At 52.3% G+C, this 18,177-nt stretch overlaps 2 protein-coding genes across 2 annotated transcripts in view; one reads left to right on the top strand and one right to left on the bottom strand.

The window, feature by feature from the left end:
- Positions 1-1,565: 1,565 nt before the first annotated feature.
- The window catches only part of Wars1 (tryptophanyl-tRNA synthetase 1), a 51,189-nt gene continuing 34,577 nt past the window's right edge, over positions 1,566-18,177 (bottom strand). The window contains exon 12 of the mRNA XM_037210839.1: positions 1,566-1,584. Within this exon, the coding sequence (XP_037066734.1) occupies positions 1,581-1,584 (4 nt within the window). The 3' untranslated portion in view covers positions 1,566-1,580. The remainder of the gene's footprint in view (positions 1,585-18,177) is intronic.
- On the top strand, positions 11,400-17,371 carry Slc25a47 (solute carrier family 25 member 47). Its single transcript, XM_028858089.2, has 6 exons — positions 11,400-11,654; positions 13,789-13,832; positions 14,114-14,185; positions 14,641-14,823; positions 15,914-16,238; positions 16,540-17,371. Exons 1-6 carry the CDS (start codon positions 11,627-11,629, stop codon positions 16,818-16,820), a joined length of 933 nt encoding a protein of 310 aa, XP_028713922.1. The 5' UTR covers positions 11,400-11,626; the 3' UTR covers positions 16,821-17,371.

The following is an 18,177-nucleotide window of genomic DNA, read 5'->3' on the forward strand; positions in this document are numbered from 1 at the left end:
AGCAGACTACATCAGGGGGCAAACATCATGCAGCCCTGGGCCTTGGGACAGGGTGAGCTCGCTGGAGGGCAAGGAGCATGCAGGTGCTCCTGGCTTGGAGAGCACTAAGGGTCAGGTAGGGTGAGCCCCGACGTGCCCACCACACCCAGTTGCCCCTAATATTTACAATGGCAAGGAATCTTGAAGCAGGTCCCCGTGATGGACACAACCACCATCTCCCAGGGTCTCTTGTTAAGTCATGCCTTTCTCCTGAGCTGAGATTTGTGTAAAAGCCTCCTCTGGTCACCTGCATACTGCTTTCACCTCTACCCTCTCTGAACTGGGTACCGAGTTGCCTGATGGCAGATCTCATGGAGGAACAGGTCTTTAAAAGTTCCAGTGAAGCCTGGAGCTGAGGGCAAGGACCTTGGGAAGGTAATGTTTATTCTTAGAATTGAATGGACCCTTCGTGAAGCCGACATCCAAGTCCAGGCCTGCTGACTCCTAGTCCAGTGCTTGTGGTGGCTGCTGGGCCCTGAACTAGGGGTCTGGAGGCCTGGGTTTGATCTCCATAGCCTCTAAGCCATCTGGGTGCCTTCCAGAGGTAGGTGGTAAGAGGGAAAAGGTACACATCAGAACTGGGGTGAATGTAGGGTCTGCCCCAAGGCCCAGGCCATTAAACCCAACAGTCCTCATACAGGGACATAGTCATAAGAATGCCCTGGGGACCCAGGTGGGTAAAGCTCATATCTCTACACCTCTATCTCTAGCTTTGGGTTCTAAGAAATGAGAGGGCAACCAATGAGACAAGAACAGTCCATTCTGCTTGTGGCGTTTTTCTTTTTGAGACAGGATCTTGATAGGTATTCCTGGTTGGTCTAGAAACTTACCCCCCTCCTGAGCGCCGAGGCTACAGGTGTGCAGCATAACATCTGGTTTCTTTTTCTTCCTCTGGAGGTGGAACTCAGGGCCTTGTGCATGCTGGGCAGGCAGGTGTATCATTTGCTGAGCCTCATTTCTCTAGCCTCTCTTGGTTTGTTTTCAAGAGAACATGCATTAAAAAAAAAAAAAAACAGACAGACAGAGAAGGACAGGGAGGAACGTGGAAGAGCCTGCCTTTACATTGATGTCTATCCTGGCCTTGGTTGTGTGGAGCTCTGACCCTCTAAGAGTGCTGGGAAAGGGCCCAGGAAGCCTGGCACATACCAGGTACTCCATTGGAGGGAGGGCCCAGGGACAGCCCCTGTAGAGATCCAGTGGGACTCTATGCACTGTCCTCTAGGTACCATGTAGGCAGAGAGCATGGATGGGCCAGTTGTGGGGGGGCTGGTATTACTTCTGGACCAATTAGGTTTGGGGACAAAAATGTGGGAGGGAATGGAAGGCTAAGCTGAGGTTGCATGCTGCCCTAAGAGGGTCAGGATCTGTTCTGTGGGGCTGGGTGTGCCCTCAGGGCCCACTGGTCTGTACCTTGGGGGGCAGGCACTGATATGGGAGGGAATCACTTGAGACAGCAGCCTTGCCACCTGAGAGCCCTTTGCACAGGACTTTGATGATCTGGGTCAGAAGACAAGGTGGGTCCAAATACTTGACCTTGGTAGTTACCTGGGAAGAGACCAGAAAGAGTAGCGGGTTGCCCATGTCTTGGGGCTGTATTGTTTAATAGTTTTCTTGCATTTTACAAGGGTAGAATTACATCAGGAATGTACTACTTCTTCAAACTCTGCCCCACAGGTACTGAGGTCTGTTTAGCTCTGAGGATCCCAGCCAAAGGGCAAACAGTAGGAGAGAAGCAGTGTGGGAAAGGAACTGTCACTGCTCACAGTGACATGTTTTGTTTGGAAATGTCTCTCCTGAGTTCTTACAGAAGACGGGTTTAGTGTAGAAACAGAACCAACAGTAGGCAAAAAGAAGCACCATGTCCTTTGATCTCCCTGCCCTGGAACCTGTATACTGAGTGACAAATGGGGCTGCCAGTCAGCCCCTACCTTGCTTGATATAAAACCTATGCCCAATGCCAAGGACACAGGAGGGCCATAACGACATGGCTGCATCCACTGATCGTTCAGCCTTCTCCTGCTCAGCTCTGGTTCACATGCCAAGCTTGCTCCTGCCTCAGGGCCTTTGTGAAGGCTGCCTCCTTCTGGGAAGCCCTTCCCCTAACCTTGCATAGCTCTAGAACTGGGCTCTACCCAGTTCTCACTTAAGGAGCCTGACTGGCACACCACTGTGGTCTGAATGTCCTCTCACTGCAGTTCATATGTAGAAATCCTAGCCCTGAGGTGATGGCATTTGGAAGTAGGGCCTTACTGGCTAACAGTGTCTCCCTTCTCTAGGGACATATGGCTCGTGAAAGGCAACCAGTGGTTCCGATTGCTTGAAATGTATTTCTTAAAGTTAAAAAAAAATCCTAGGGGTAGAGAAATGGTTTAGCAGTTAAGAGCACTCCCTGCTCTTTCAGAGGACTTGAGTTTGGATCCCAATACCCATGTCTGGGAGCTCATGACCACCTGTAACTCCAGCTCCAGAGGATCCAATGCTCCTTCTATCTTCCACAGACAGACAGACAGACACACACACATACACATGCACACACACGCACATACATACACACACACACACACAAAAGTTTATAATAATTTTTTTAATCCTGTAAGGCTGGATATGATAGCTTAAATCTTTAATCCCAGCACTCAGGAGGCAGAGGCAGGCCAATCTCTTACAAGGTCAAGTCCAACCTGGTCTACATAGTGAGTTCTAAGCTAGCCAAGGCTACTGTATCAGGGTTCTCTAGATGAATAGAACTTATAGAACTTCTATATATAGAAAGGGGATTTATTAGAATGACTTAGCAGGCTGTGGTCCAGCTAATCCAACAATGGCTGCATATAAAGGAAAATCCAAGAATCTAGTAGTTGCTCAGTCTTCAAGGCTGGATGTCTCAGGTGGTCATCAGTATATGCTGGAATCCTGAAGTAGTAGGCTCTAATGCCAGTGAAAGAATGGACTTGCTAGCAAGGTCGAGAGCAAGTAGGCAAAGAGCAAACATTTCCTTCTTCCATATCCTTATATAGGATTCCAGCAGAAGGTGTGGTCCAGATTAGAGGTGGGTTTTCCCACCTCAAAGGTTTTGAATTAAATGTAGATCTTCCCGACAGAGGACTGATCTCCAAAGTACATAAAGAACTCAAGAAACTAGACATCAAAATACTGAACAATCCAATTAAAAAATAGGCTAAAGAGCTAAACAGAGAATTCTCAAAAGAAGAATCACAAATGGCTGAAAGACATTTAAAGAAATGCTCAACATCCTTAATCATCAGAGAAATGCAAATCAAAATGACTCTGAGATACCACCTTACACCTGTCAGAATGGCTATGATCAAAAACACTAATGACAGTCTATGTTGGAGAGGATGCAGAGCAAGGGGAACACTCCTCCACTGTTGGTGGGAATGTAAACTTGTACAACCACAGTGGAAACCAGTATGGCGGTTTCTCAGGAAATTGGGAATCGATCTACCTCAAGACCCAGCCATACCACTCTTGGGCATATACCCAAGGAATGCTCAATCATACCACAAGGACACATGCTCAGCTATGTTCACAGCAGCATTATTCATAATAGCCAGGACCTGGAAACAACCTTGATGCCTGTCAATTGAAGAATGGACAAAGAAAATGTGGCACATATACACAATGGAGTACTACTCAGCAGTAAACAACAATGATATAATGAAATTTGCAGGCAAATGGATGGAACTAGAAAATATCGTCCTGAGTGAGGTAACCCAAACCCAGAAAGACAAACATGGTATGTACTCACTTATAAGTGGATACTAGATACAAAGCAAAGAACAATCAGACTGCAACCCACAGATCCAGGGAGGCTCCATAGCAGGGGGGACCCTAGGATGACTGTGGCTTACAGTAAGTTTTGGTTTTACTCAATCACTGGGCAAGCTTCAGTGAAACATTTCACTATTAGGATAAGAATTTATACTGTATCAAGCTGATAATAGAAAAATAAATAAATAAATAAAATGGGGGGGAGTAGATCTTCCCTTGTCAAAATAAGCAAAAAGCCCTCATAGATGTACCCCTCCATTTTTGGGTTCTAGTTAATTCCGGATGTAGTCAAGCGGACAACCAAGAACAGCCTTTCCAGCTACACAGTGAGAACAACACTCTACAACAACAAAATCCTGAAAGGAGGGGTCAGCTAGATGGAGTAGTGGGTAAAGGTGCCTGACACCGAGTCTGGTGAAGCACATGGTAAAAAGAGAGAACCGGTTAGCACTGCCTGTCCCCTGACCTTCACATTTGCGCTATGGCATGCATGCCCCACCCGCAAAGACACCCCCACGAAAGAAATAAAATGTTTACAAAATAAAAATCCAGTAAGAGGTTGATGATATGGCTTAGTTGGTAAAGTACAGACACATGGGGACCTGAGTTTGGTCCTCCGGCAGGGCCTTCCACTCAGAAGACTGAAGCAGGAGCATCATCCATAGTTCAAGGCCAGCCTGTGCTATCTGCTACATAGTAAGAGCTCTTCTCAGTTAGTCAGTAGGCCACCCTGAGGAGCCAGGGGAGTGCCGGAAGGGGCCAGCTTTGCAGGGGTAGGGAAACAGCCTGGAACCAAGAGTGGCCGGCTCAGCCTGGCAGGCAGCCACAGAGGAGGCCGGAACTGGTTTGGCTGGCTGGTGTACCTTGATGTGAGTACCCCCTTCAGGTTTCCAAGAGAGAAGCTGAGCATCGAGTTCCTGTAGAGCTAACTCAGATTCCCAGCCCCTGAGCAGGAGAGACTGCGCACACTGAAGCCAGCCTCCTCGGCACACATTAAGGGCCTTGGGGGACGGTGTCTCAGGGTTCTAGCGTGCTTTGGTTGGTTTTGCTTGGCTGTCCTGGCTGGCACCACATGGGCCTTTGTTTCAGGTCATGTTTGTTTCAGGGTTGGGGAAGGAACCAAGGAGCAGACAATACCCAACTCTGCTGTTGTTCTGCTACCCGTGATCCTCTAGTTCCAGGAAGTAGAGGATGAGGATTAGTTTAATAATTGTGCTTTCCAGCCCTGGGTGTATGTGTGTAGGAGTCCTGCATTTTTCAATGGTTCCCCTGGGGTCAGCTCTTGGTTGACCAGAGGCTGTCTTGTTCTACTTCAGAACCCACTTGGCTTTCATGAGTCAGCGGACACCAGAAACTCAAGATGGGACTTGGTATAAATAGCTGCATAGTCATGACTTGATAAATACAAATAGGCTGCAGGGCCCTGCTGTTGAGGGTGCTCCAGAACTGGAAGGTCATGGGGGTCTCTCATGAGTGGCTGACCACATGTAGCTTAGTCTGCATGGCCTCTGGGCTCCCACTGGCACACTGGCAGCCTGATGATGCCAGGAGCAGACCGTTCCCAGCCCACGGTCAGCATCAACAGGCCCTGGAGGGCAGTGTGCCCTGCACAGCCTTGATTTGAGGAGTGGTAGAACTAGCTGGAGTTGGTACCATAAGAGGCAGGAGGGGGAGAGACAGCTGGCAGGGTGGGTCCTGTGTCCTGAGCCCAGGCTGGTCACTGTCATAGCAGGCATGCCACTCAATGGCTATCAGATGTGGGGGACCTGGGCAGCTCCAGAGACTGAGGGAGAAGGCTGGAGAACAATGTTCAGTGTCTTGGAACCAGGAGTTCCGAGAGCTTCCACAAGGTTTTAGGCAGTGTCCACAGCTTCTCTAGCTTTCCTGCTCAGCCTTAGGGGCAGCCCTGGGCAGGGAGGTCAGCTTCTACCTACCCTCTGCACTAGCCTTTTGGCGTGGAGCCCTGTGTCTGCTCCACCAGGCTTTTGTGCCAGCGAGGATAGAGAGCGTGAAGGGTGTGGTTCACCTCTGAGGTGTGACCCCTGTAAAGGTCTTCCTGACCACAGAGAGGATGTCTAGCAGCTGGCAGTTAGTCTGTAAGCCTAGGTCATTACCTCCTTCTTGGCATTTTGTCCCATTTTCCCTTCCCCAAGCTGCTGCTATCCCCCTAGTAATGTCCCCGTTCCTGGCAAGGCTATGCCTGCATCTATAAAATGTGTCCCAAACCACAGTGACCCTTCAGCTCACTCCATTGGCTCTTCGGAGCCCATTATGGAACATAATCTTGCTTGCTGCCTTCAAAGAAGGCCCCTTCCAAATGGTTCAGCTAGCTCCTCTTAGGCCTCCAGGATAGCCCAGCTGGGGACAGCCTGCTGCACTTCATAGCCATGGTTCTTGGCTCTTCAGAATGCTTTGGAAGTGTGCCTCCATAGAGCTAGAGAGATAATTCAGTGGTTTAGGACACTTGCTGCTCTTCCAGAGGACCTGGGTTTGTTTCCCAACACCCAGGTTGGGTGGTTCACAACTGCCTGTAATTCCAGTTTCAGGTGATCCAACACCTCTATGTGTATATGTGTGCATGCACACACACAGACCTTTTTAAAAGTATGTCTGCAAAAATCTTTGGCACTCTGTCCTTAAAAGGCAGACCCTAGGGGACTGGAGATGTTGCTCAGTGGTGTAGCCCCCTTGCTCAGCATGTATGAGGTCCCAGGTTCCATCCCCAGCACTGGAGGGTGGGGAATTGGAACCTAACCTCTTCTTACCCTTCCTGAACAGTTTCTACTTTCCAGGTAAGGAAAGTGAAGCTTGGGTAGGCTACAGGATTTGTCCAGGCCATGCAGCAGAGCAGGGCCGATCTATCCCAAGCTATCTGGCTCACAGGCTCTGGCTTTGTGTCATTTTTCTGAGTACTATGGACATGTACAAGAAGTGGATCCCTAGGCACTCGGGTGAAGACACATGGACAGGAGAAGGAAGGAAATAAGTTGCAACCCAGTATTAGAAACATTTGGGACTGGGGAGATTGCTCAGCGATTCTGAGCACTTCCTGCTCTTGCAGAGGACCCAGGTTTGGTTCCTAGCACCTGTGTTAGGTGGCTCACAACCATCAGTACCTGCAGCTCAGGTGACCTCATACCTTCTGGCCTCTACAGGCACATGCATGCTTGCGGTGCACATACACACACTCACACACCTACACATACAATAAATTTAAAATCTTTAACAAGAAAGCCCGTCATGCTGGATGGATGGTTCACGTCTGTGCCTCCACCACTTAGGAAGCTGAGGCTGAATTACTTTCTGAGACAGTGTCCCAAGTAGCCCAGGCTGGCCTCAAATTTGCCATGTAGCAGTGAGTTTCTGATCCTCCTGCCTCCAGCTCCCAAATGCTGGGGTTACAGGCATGTGTCTCTATGTCCAGCAGGAAAGAGTTCACAGGCTCCCTTTGGACAGCAAGTCCCTGAGGCGAGGGTTGTATGTCTTCCACTTACTATCTGCCTCTCTGGTTGGGTATAACTCATAAGAAGATGAGTAGCATATTCCTAGATCCCCTGTGGTGTCTCGGAAAGTCTGTATTCTCCCAGGAGCCCTCTGTGGCAGCCCCAGGTGTGGGTTGTGATATCCAGGTGAAGGAGACCTAAAGCTGGCTTGGATGTCAATGATAGCTACCTAGCCCATGGCAGGGTGTGGCCCCATCAGACACTCCTTGGGCTTTTCCTGTTGTCCATGCAAGACCTGAGACTCACTGCCTACTAGGAAAGTCAAGACTTGGGGAGTTTATGTCACCGACCCAAGGTCTGTAGCTGGGCAGAGCAGCGCTCTACAACAAACTCCAGCCAAGGTACCTACGCCGCCCCAACACACAGAGGAACACCTTGGCAGAGGGCTCTTCCTTCCGTGACGCCTTCTCTATCAGATCCAGCAAAGAGTGAAAGGTGGCCCCAATGTTTCTCAGGCCTTTCATGATTACAGTCACTCCAGGAGGAGGCGAGGCAGGCACAGGCAGCACCATTCTTCTGTCTTCTTCAGCTGCTTCCTCGTGGACTGCAACCGACCCTCCCTTCCCATGGCCTGAGCCAGCCTGTAGCCACTCACCAACTGCTCTTTCCTCCAGTCATCCCTTCCCTTGTCCCCATCTGTCTACTCATCTGTCCACATGCTATCTTTGCCTCCATTCATCTCTGTTATCTGTTTCTACTAATCCATCTTTCCCTTATCTATTCACCCATTTCTCCATCTCTGAGTCTACCCACCCATGCACTGACTACCCATCCACCCACCCACCCATCCACTGACTACCCATCCACCCACCCACCCATCCACTCACTACCCATCTACCCACCCACCCATCCACTCACTACCCATCCACCCACCCACCCATGCACTCACTACCCATCCACCCACTCACCTTTTTGTTGCTCTATCTATCCATATCTCTCCACCCGTCTTCCCCTTGCTGTCTGTTCAGATAGCTGTCCATCTTTCATCTACATCTACCCATACATCCATCTGTCCACCCCATCTCCATCCACTTATTAATCCATCTCCCATCCATCCCAGTCTCTGTCCAATCTTCTTCCCTTTGCTTATCTGTTCACTCATCTGTCCATCTCCCATCCATCCATCCCTCTTCTCCCTGCCTCTCTATTATTTATCCAACCCATCCACCCATCCCTCCATCTGCTCACTGACCTGTTTTCATCTACCTTCACTTAACCACCCAAACAGCAACCTATCCTGAACTGTATCCTGTGGGTGTAGAGGAAGACCAGTGTAGACCATCAGTGTCTGTGAGAGGTTCATAGCCAAGGAGGAACCAGTACAAGGCACTGGAGGAGACCTCTGGGGATAGTTGTAGTTTTGGTGAGTTTGGGCATGTTTGGTCAGAAGACAAAGGGTAGGAGAAATTAGGCTATGGGACTGAGAGAACACGATTGTCCCAGTGTCGCCTTCCCAATTCATACTCCCTCCCTCACCTCAGCTCTCCGACTGCCTATTCTCTCTCCCTGTTACTCTGGATATCACGTGACTCTCCCTGAAGCAATGTAAAGAAATCCCTCTTCATTCCAGATAGAGACAGGACTAGTAGACCAAAGAAAGAATTCTACCCAAGTCCAGATTGGGGTACCAATGAGTTTATTAGGGTTACTCATAAGAGACTCAAAAGGCATTCATGCTGCTGGGAAGACTCACCTGTTTGTCTCTCTCTTTAAGAAAAATTACAGGGGCTGGGGAGATGGCTCAGAGGTTAAGAGCACTGACTGCTCTTCCAGAGGTCCTGAGTTCAATTCCCAGCAACCACATGGTGGCTCACAACCATCTGTAATGAGATATGGTGCCCTCTTCTGGCCTACAGTCATACATGCTGTATACATAATAGATAGATAGATAGATAGATAGATAGATAGATAGATAGATAGATAGATAAATAGATAAATAAATCTTTTTTTAAAAAAAGGAAAGAAAAATTACATTTGGGGCTGGAGAGATGACTCAGCAGTTAAGAGCACTGGCTGCTCTCTCAGAGGACCCAGGTTCAATTCTCAGCACCCATATGGCAGCTCACAACTGTCTGTAACTCCAGTTCCAGGGGATCCGACACCCTCACATAGAATATATACAAGCAAAACACCAGTGCACATTAAATAAATATTTTTTTAAAAATCGCATTTATTTATCTAGTGGTGTGTGTGTGTGTGTGTGTGTGTGTGTGTGTGTGTGTGTGTGTGTGTGTACGTGCAGTGCAGTGCACATATGGAGGTTAGAAGACAACTTGAGGAGTAGTTCTCTTCTTCCTCCAACATGTGGGTCTCTGCCTCCCAAGTGTTGACTGAGATTAAAGGTGTGCGCCACCCTGCCTAGTGAGCCCATTTTTAATCTGTGTGTGTGTGTGTGTGTGTGTGTGTATTACTGTGTAGTGTGTAACCTGAGAACTAATATTAATAACTAAGATTGGGATAAAAGAATCTAATTGCAGATGGCCACACCATCAGGTAAAATCAGGGTTACTTGGCAAATCACAGTCAATGAAACCGACTTGTGAACTGAGGAAATGTACCATCTATGTTTCTGACATTGTGTGCTCAGGGCTCTTTTTAAGTAATCTTGGGGTGGAGAGAGGCCTGGAGAGACTCAGGAGCCTCCTGCATCAGGAGGGACATTACTAGGCCCACTGTCTCGAGCGTGTCCTGTGGGTTGTCATGGCTACGCTACTTCATAGTGACGGACATGCCCAATTGGGAAGCAGCAGCTGACTACATCGGTCCTTGCAATCCCTGCTGGGTTTTTCCTGTCTCTCTAGGACTCTCTGTGTCTCTGCCAGCACATCAGGGCTCTAGAGCAGAGACTAGGTTGTTGTGTTTATCAAGGTGTCTCAGTGTTTGACATCTGGCATGTGTTGATTGCACGCATCAGGAGCCTGGACAGGTGGGCTGCTGTCCAGGAATAATGACATGGTTAGGGCGGTGCGGGTGGACAGCGGCAAATGGTCCTGGCTGACGGTAGAAGAGGGGCACCGAGACTGTCTGGATGTGGGGCAGAGAGAGAAAGGCACCCAGGTAACTGTGGGGCCTTGGGCTCCAGTGCCATGGTGGATGGCCCCACTCCACTGGCCATGTGGGACCCAAGGGTCCCTGTCCTCTCAGGTGGAATGTGTGTCATTGACCAAGGGCCTAGCTTCTTGAGTGTAACATCTGGCCCAGCTGCCTCTCCAGAGCGGACCCCTCACCTCTTTCTAGACCCTCTGCTTCTATTAATGAAGTTGGCTGGCAGTTCTGCAGGAACACAGCTACAGCTTGCTCTGTGTGCTCACAGTGGAGCACACTTTCCCGGTGGAGAAGCGGAGGCAGAGGAAGGCCACAGGCCTTGTCTCAAGTGGTGGAGTTGGGATATGATGGCGGGCAGGTCAACTTCTAATCAGATGCTGAGCCACATCCCTCTACAGGATGGACATCATGCTGGCCTTGGACAGGCTACTTCCAGTCTCCCTCTGTCCCCTTCTGCCCTTTGCCCTCTGCTGTGGCGGCTAGCACTGCTTACTTGCCTAAAAGTAGACAAAGTGTCGGGGTGAGGGGTCATCCCTAGTCTGAAACTAGCCTGTTCAAGGCCAGTGTACAGATAACAGGAAAACAGGTGGACACGTGGCCTCCCGCTGCCCTTCCGTGAGGGCCATCCAGATAGAACTGCTGGGCGCTCCATGTCAACATGCCCCTTCCCTCCGTTCCGCAGCTCTCTGGCCCTGAGGGTGCCCCCCAGGTCACTTGGTAGGGCTGCAGCCTGGGTCACTGAGCCTCTGAAGGGAACTAGCTGGGGTGGCCATAGAGATAAGGCTGTATTCCCTTCGAGGGCTGGCTGTCAGAGAGGATGGCTCTAAGACGGTGGCTGCCTCAGGCAAGTCCCCCTTGGGGTCTTGGTGGCTCCATGATTAGAAGAGGCCCTTGCTTCCCTTCCCTTTCAGGCCTGGAGGTAAACTGTAAAGTGGGGTACCCATACGAGGGGGTCACTGTTTATACAGCCACTGTAAGCAGTCAGAAGCCAGGCATGGTCTGAATCCAGAAATAGAGGCAGACCCATGTCTGGGGTTGGCTCCCTCCCATGACCTCTCACATGCTTTCCTGATGCTGAGGTCATCGGCACCGGGATCCTTGTGGGGTGTGTGAACGTGGGCATCAAAACAGCCTGTTGTGCAGTCCTGTCTCCGCCTCTGCTCACAGGTATTTAAGATGTGCAGAATTGTAGGAGCTGGCCATTGTGGCATAGACAGAGACCAGAGCTCTTCTCATTTCCCACGCTGTCCATGGATTTTGTTGCTGGGGCCATTGGAGGTACGAGATAGGAACAGAGGGATGCAGGGGGTTGGGGAGATCTGGGGATGGTGCTTGTGTGTGTGTGGTAAGGGGGAGGGAGCCCTAGGTTGAGATTTGAGCAGACCCCGGGAGTGGGCTATGGGTGCTGAAGGGGAGGGCAGGTTCCCACATGGTCTTGAAGCCCAGGCAGGTTGCGGAGGCAGGCTGGGGATCCCTGGCTTGGGAACAGGAACTTGTTCCTATGGAGTTAGGAGATGGCTGGGGTCCTTGGTGCGGGCGAATAAGCCCTGGGAGAGGCCAGAAGGCTTCAGGGAAGAACAGTGCACCCAGGAGTTCTATGGCAGGAAGCAGGAACTCGACGTAGAGCTGGCCCGGATGGATGGTTTCTCTGGTCCACTGAGGCCTACCAACATCATACCTCCCTGTGGCTGAAACTGTCTCCCTCCTAGGGAGAGATGACAGAGGGGGGAGGTGGCTGCCCACAGGGACTCCATGGGTCATCGATCTGCAGGCTGTGCAGCTATTTTGAGTGAGGCGCCCTTGGCCCCACAGCTCTTGTGAAATAGTTGTGGGTGGCTTTCTCACTGCTGGGAACAGCCTGGGGGCTAGGAAGGATAGCCTCGGAGGACTGGGTCCTGGCCTTGCCTGGGGCTGCCGGGGGTCTTGGCCTCTGCCATACCAAGGCTGGCTGCTCCTCTGAACGTTAGCACCACAGCAGGCCATGCCCTCCTCATAGCCACAGGAGAGGCCCCAGTGATGGGGTCCTACCTCTGTGCTGGGTCTGGGTCCCGGGTCCCAGGGATTCAGACCCAAGCCTTTCCATGAAGAACTCGAGATGTAGAGGTGGCCATGGCACGTGGGCCATAGCAGCAAGGCCATGGGACACAGGTTCTGATCAACATGCTTCCAGGCAGAGGCAACCAAGAGCACAGCAGGAAGGCCCAAGAGAGGAGGGCTTTGAGAGGCAGATAGGAGTTGGGGAGGTGTTTGAGAGACATAGAGGGTAATTCCATTCGGGTCTTCTGTCAGGTGCTTGCTTTCTACCCCCAACCCCACCCAGAAATTCATTCTTCTCCTCGAACACGTCCCAGGACACAACCCCATGGGCCTTCTCACCCTCTACAATGTCCTTGGCATTCCTGCTCGGGGGTTGGAAAGCCCAAGCCCCCGATTGGCTCCTCAGCTTCCTCAAGGCTGTGCTGGCCTTAGATGTGGAGGACCCAGAGCTGGGGCAGCAGGACTAGGAGGGCAGTGTGGATCTCCTGGTCCAAAGCCAGGCGTCGGCACGACAGGCCCTCTGCAAGGCGGGTCAGCAGCTGGGTCCACTGTCTTCAGTGAGCCCACGCATGCATGCAGAGGAATGGTTACCTAGCGGGCAGTTCCCCAGGCTCTGACCACCAGGTGGCCCCACTGCGTGAGCCTCTGTGTGGCTGTTGGAGGACAATGGCAGGGAGTTCTCTTGGCCAGGAAGACAAGAGACAAGGGGCTGCAATTTCACAGTCCCCTCTAAAACGTGACCCCAGTGACTTAAGGGCTTCTTGCGGGCTCCGCCTCTCCCGCAGAGCTCTGGGCCTCTGGGGGAGTCTGTTCAGACCATAGCAGCAGCGCACATTCTATTCCACACATAACTGGCAATCCTGGCCCTTTAGAGCCCTGTGTGTGTGTGTGGGGGGTGGTGGGTGGTGGTGGTGGTGTCTGGGCTGCTCACTTGGCCTTTACTCACAATGTGTCTCTCCCCCATCTCGGTGATGCGGGGGTGTTCACCTGGCTCCCACACAAACCCGGCACAGGCTCAGGCTTGAGGGCAAAGTCTGCCTGGCTCAGGGACAGGGTCAGCCAGAGTGGAACCAGATGTTCTCCCAAAATGTGATGTCAGAGGGGAGGCTGAGGAATGTCCTTGGCCTGGGCAATGGGGGTAGGCACAGTTGGGTCAGGATTCAGGGTTGGGAGATATCTAGCAAGCTTGGCAGGTGCATACTGAGCCCCAGTTTCTCACCTGGTTGCAGAGAGGCGAAGCCCAGGTAGGGTCAGGTGGAGGTGGGAGAGGGGGCTTGCCTGAGGCCACTTTCTCCCATCCTTTTGGATGGGTGGGCTCTCACTGCTGACAGGGTCACCTCCTGCTGCCTCACTGGTTTCTCTGATTGCCTTGCAGGAGTCTGCGGAGTTGCTGTGGGCTACCCTCTGGACACAGTGAAGGTACAGCAAGGCCCTACCTTGGTTTAGATGACAGTGTCTCCTGTCCCCAGCTCGGGTCCTCAATTAGAATGCTAAGAGGACCTAGCCCTCTCCTACTCTTAACACCTTCAATGGCTCCCAGTGGCCCTTGGGACTGTCGGTCTCTCTCATCCTGTGTCTCGGGGGTCTCATTCTCAGTCTACAGCAGCATGCCTGACAGTCAAGGGGCGGAGCCTAGGCTTCCAATGGCTTTGCCCCAGGCCTAGGGCCAGCTCTTTCTGAAGCCTTCTCCATTTCCCTAGGTGAGGATCCAGACTGAGGCCAAGTACACAAGCATCTGGCACTGCATCCGGGACACGTATCGTCAAGAGCGGGTAGGACTGGGGCCCGACGGTAGGGTGGCATCGGGCTGGGACTTGCTAGTGATGTCCTTACCCTTGAGCCCTAGCCTCTTGGCCTCCAAACAGATATGACTGAGCCCCAAAATCTGAGCACTGGGGACCCTATAGAGTACAGAACCAAGTCCCCGTCTACAGGGGAACCTGAGCTTCTGAAGGCCAGGGAGGAGCCCATCCAGGGGAAGGTCTTGGGGACACTTATGCAAGTGAACTTGGGGATGGATGCAGGCAGGGGTCAGCTGAGCATCATGCTGGTTCTACTATCGTGATCAGGCAGCTGTCTCTTTAACCCCACACACAACCTCAAACATCAAGTGCTGAGATCCCAAAGGTCATGTCTGGAGGCAAGGGAGATGGTGGTCAGTCCTAGATGTCCCAGCCCCAGGGCATTCTCTCTCGGATCCTGTCCTTACTTGATCTCTACCCACCAGGTGTGGGGCTTCTACCGGGGCCTCTCACTGCCTGTGTGCACGGTGTCCCTGGTGTCATCCGTATCCTTTGGCACCTACCACCACTGCCTGGCTCACATCTGCCGCTTCCGGTACGGCAGCACTGACGCCAAGCCCACCAAGGCTGATATCACACTCTCAGGATGCGCCTCTGGCCTTGTGCGGGTGAGTAGAGGCAGTTGAGGGTGGAAGGGCATCCGAGATACCCAGGGAGTTTGAATCACACTTCCTAACAGGTATCAAGACTGCGGCTCTGTGAAGGTAGAGCCTACAGGGCATGGGGACTGTGGTGAGGAACTAGTGTTCTGCCTGGGATGGGCTACCCCCCCCCCTTTTTGGTTTTTTGAGACAGAGATCACTCTGCCTCTGCCTCCCTAGTGCTGGGATTAAAGGCATGCGCCACCACCGCCCGGCAGGCTAGGCCCCTTTTGGTATCCCTCCCAGCATGCTCCAGTGGAGAGGAGGAGATGATCATAAAGACCTTCCCCGTCAAGGTGTGAGGACCCAAAGGGATAGCACTCAGCTGCTTCTGACCTCTCAGCTGGGCGGGCTCCATCTTCAGGGTGTCTAGCAAATGACTGAACACCATCTAGTGTTACCATGGACACTTGGCATCCCTCATCCTCAGTGGAGATGGAGCATCAGGCACCACAGATGGGAACCAGGCAGGCAAGTGCAGCTGAGGTCCCTCATAGGCCAGGATGGGGCATGCATAAGTCACTCAATCCTTAATCAGAGCCTCCACGGGCTGAGGGGCCAAGTGTTGTACCCACTACACACAGTGCAGAGACCAAAGGCCAATAAGCTTAGCCAGCCAGGCTCAACTCTTGAGCCTCTCTGAGCTGCCCTCTCATCGGCAAGAGGTGTGATGAGAATTAAGGGAGACTGGGGGTGCAAAGACCCCAGTGCAGCCTGATCCATCTGAGTCCCACAGCGACCACCATGCCCTGCTTTTAGCAATATATGACTACGGTGCAAACAACTGTATCAATTATGCTCTTGAACTTAGTCACAGTAACTTAGCACCCGGTATGTGTCAAGCCAGTGTTCTCAGATAGGAGAGACGTAGGACACCTTGGTTTCGGCCTTAAACTGGCTGAGCTGGCTTTCATCGTAGCACCATCAAAACCCTGGGACCAGCTTGCAGCTTCTAGGGATTCAGGCTCTCAGCACTGGGTCCCAGAGCTGGAAAGCTGGGTCTTAGTGTGTGGGAAGGTTATAGGCAAACCCTAATCTTGCTTCCTCTCTGTCCCAGGTGTTCTTGACATCACCCACTGAGGTGGCCAAGGTCCGCCTGCAGACACAGGCCCAAGCGCAGACACAGCAGCGGCGGCCCTCAGGCTCCTGGACGTCAGCGGCTCCTGCTTTGTGTCCTGCACCCACTGCGTGTCTGGAGCCCAGGCCCAAGTACCGTGGGCCACTGCACTGTTTAGCCACAGTGGCCCGTGAGGAGGGGCTTCCGGGACTCTACAAGGGCAGCTCAGCTCTGCTCCTTCGTGAAGGTCACTCCTTCGCCACCTACTTTCTCTCCTATGCCATGCTCTGTGAGTGGCTCACCCCTGCTGGCCGTAGCCAGCCAGGTGAGTGACAGGCAGATGGCGGGGTTAGCCCAGGGGGCTGGGGACTGGGAGAGGAATCTGTGCACAGTGCAACCAACACTGAGTCAAGCTAAGCATCCATCTGCCTGCCTTACTTTTCAAGTAGGGTTTCTGAGGGTTTTGTGTGTGTGTGTGTGTGTGTGTGTGACTGTCCAAGGCCACACAGTGACTTAGTGATAGAGGGGTTTATCTTGACTTAGTGTTAGTTAGTGAACTGCCCTGGGCTGGGTCCTGTCTCTGAGAAGCTTGCAATAAGGCATGGTCACTGTGTCTCCTCTTACAGATGTCCTAGGTGTGCTGGTGGCTGGAGGCTGTGCTGGGGTCCTGGCCTGGGCCGTGGCCACCCCCATGGATGTGATCAAGTCACGCCTGCAGGCGGATGGGCAGGGTCAGCAGCGCTACCGGGGTCTCCTGCACTGTGTGGTGACCAGCGTGCGGGAGGAGGGCCCCAGGGTGCTCTTCAAAGGGCTGGCGCTCAACTGCTGCCGCGCCTTTCCTGTCAACATGGTGGTGTTTGTGGCCTATGAGGCTGTGCTGCGGCTCACTCAGAGATTGTTCACATAGGGGCCACCAGGCACAGCAGCAGCCAGGTCACAGCAGCTGGAGGTCAAGGGTGGGCTTAGGGCCCCACAGGGCTGTCATTGGAACAGCAGAGGGCCTTCAGTACAGTGACTTAGGTGAGGCCTGAGCTTGGCCTGCCCAGCTCCTGACCACAAAGTCAGAGGGTTTGATCTGCCATCTGCTTGGGGGTCACGAGCCAAGGTTATGTGGGTCTCCATGATGAGGATATGTGCCACTTGGAGTCATTTGCCACCGAGCAACTGTTCCTCCCTGAGTGTACTCCCTCGGCCGCACCCATGACCTCAGAGCGTACCCTCACCAACCCCACTCAACTTCCAACGCTTCACGCTGTTCCTGAAGAGACAAGTGAGGGACCAGACAGCAAGCTGAGCCATCTGGCTACAGGCTGGGCTTGTTCCCTGTCCTAGACTGTCCAAGAGAGCTCATTGTCCTGGGGAACTGGTGTGGTGTTTCAGAGTACCCACACGCACACTGCTTGGACCCTGGAACCTGGGTTAGGAGTGGCCGTCAATAAATGTTTCTGAGGTTGCTCAGTGGTGTTGTTCTGTGATCTGTGGGGTACTGCCTCTCCTACCTTGTGTTTATCCGGTGCACCATTTAGCCTGTCAGCTCATGGTGGGAGAGGCGGTGAGAAGCCCGGGCTCTAGTGGTTAAGAGGGACAATTCTTACTTGGGTAGCCAGATGCCCATTATGTAGAGGGTCTCCGTGACATCCTGCAGTCTTTTCCTTTCTGGGAAAGTTGTGTAGTTATCTGTGTCATCACCAGGCCAAACACTGCGGGAGCCCTATACCAAGGGTGGGAAAGTGCGGGGTACCTTACAAAAGTTTCGAGTCAGTAGCTTGGAGGGCAGTGTAGGCCTGTGTCTGCCCTCAGGCACAAATGGGATTGTCTGTGCTTCTGAGTCCTAGCCTACCTCTCTGGGGACTCTGTGGCTTCCAGTGATGGGCCTCTGGGAGTCAGGCTGGCAGTACAGTGTGAGCCCACTGGGTCTTCACAGAACAGCCCTGTGGTAAAGCTGGCTGATACCTGCCTCAGCTGTGCATGTTCAGATGCAAAGCCTGGCCATGTATGCATCAAATGGTTTCCAGTTTTTTTCATCCAGTAAAATTTTCCAATTTCTAGAAGGGGTGGGATCCATCTGTTTCTGGGTCTGCTTTTGTCACGCAGGTCCTTCAGCACCAGATCTTACACCTGGGGCCCTTGCCTGCAAGACCTCCCTCTGCCTGATGCCATCTCTTGGGCCTCCCCTCCTCTAAGAAGGTCTGCGCGCACGCGCGCGCACACACACACACACACACACACACACACACACACACACACACACGATACTACAGACG

The sequence above is a fragment of the Peromyscus leucopus genome, chromosome 14 (assembly GCF_004664715.2).
Source record: "Peromyscus leucopus breed LL Stock chromosome 14, UCI_PerLeu_2.1, whole genome shotgun sequence".
Taxonomy (NCBI): domain Eukaryota; kingdom Metazoa; phylum Chordata; class Mammalia; order Rodentia; family Cricetidae; genus Peromyscus; species Peromyscus leucopus.

Coding starts and splice junctions, on each gene's coding strand:
- Slc25a47 (XM_028858089.2), top strand. CDS start 11,627: ATGGATTTTGTTGCTGGGGCCATTGGAG. Junction 11,655..13,788: donor TGTTGCTGGGGCCATTGGAG/GTACGAGATAGG, acceptor ATTGCCTTGCAG/GAGTCTGCGGAGTTGCTGTG. Junction 13,833..14,113: donor ACCCTCTGGACACAGTGAAG/GTACAGCAAGGC, acceptor CCATTTCCCTAG/GTGAGGATCCAGACTGAGGC.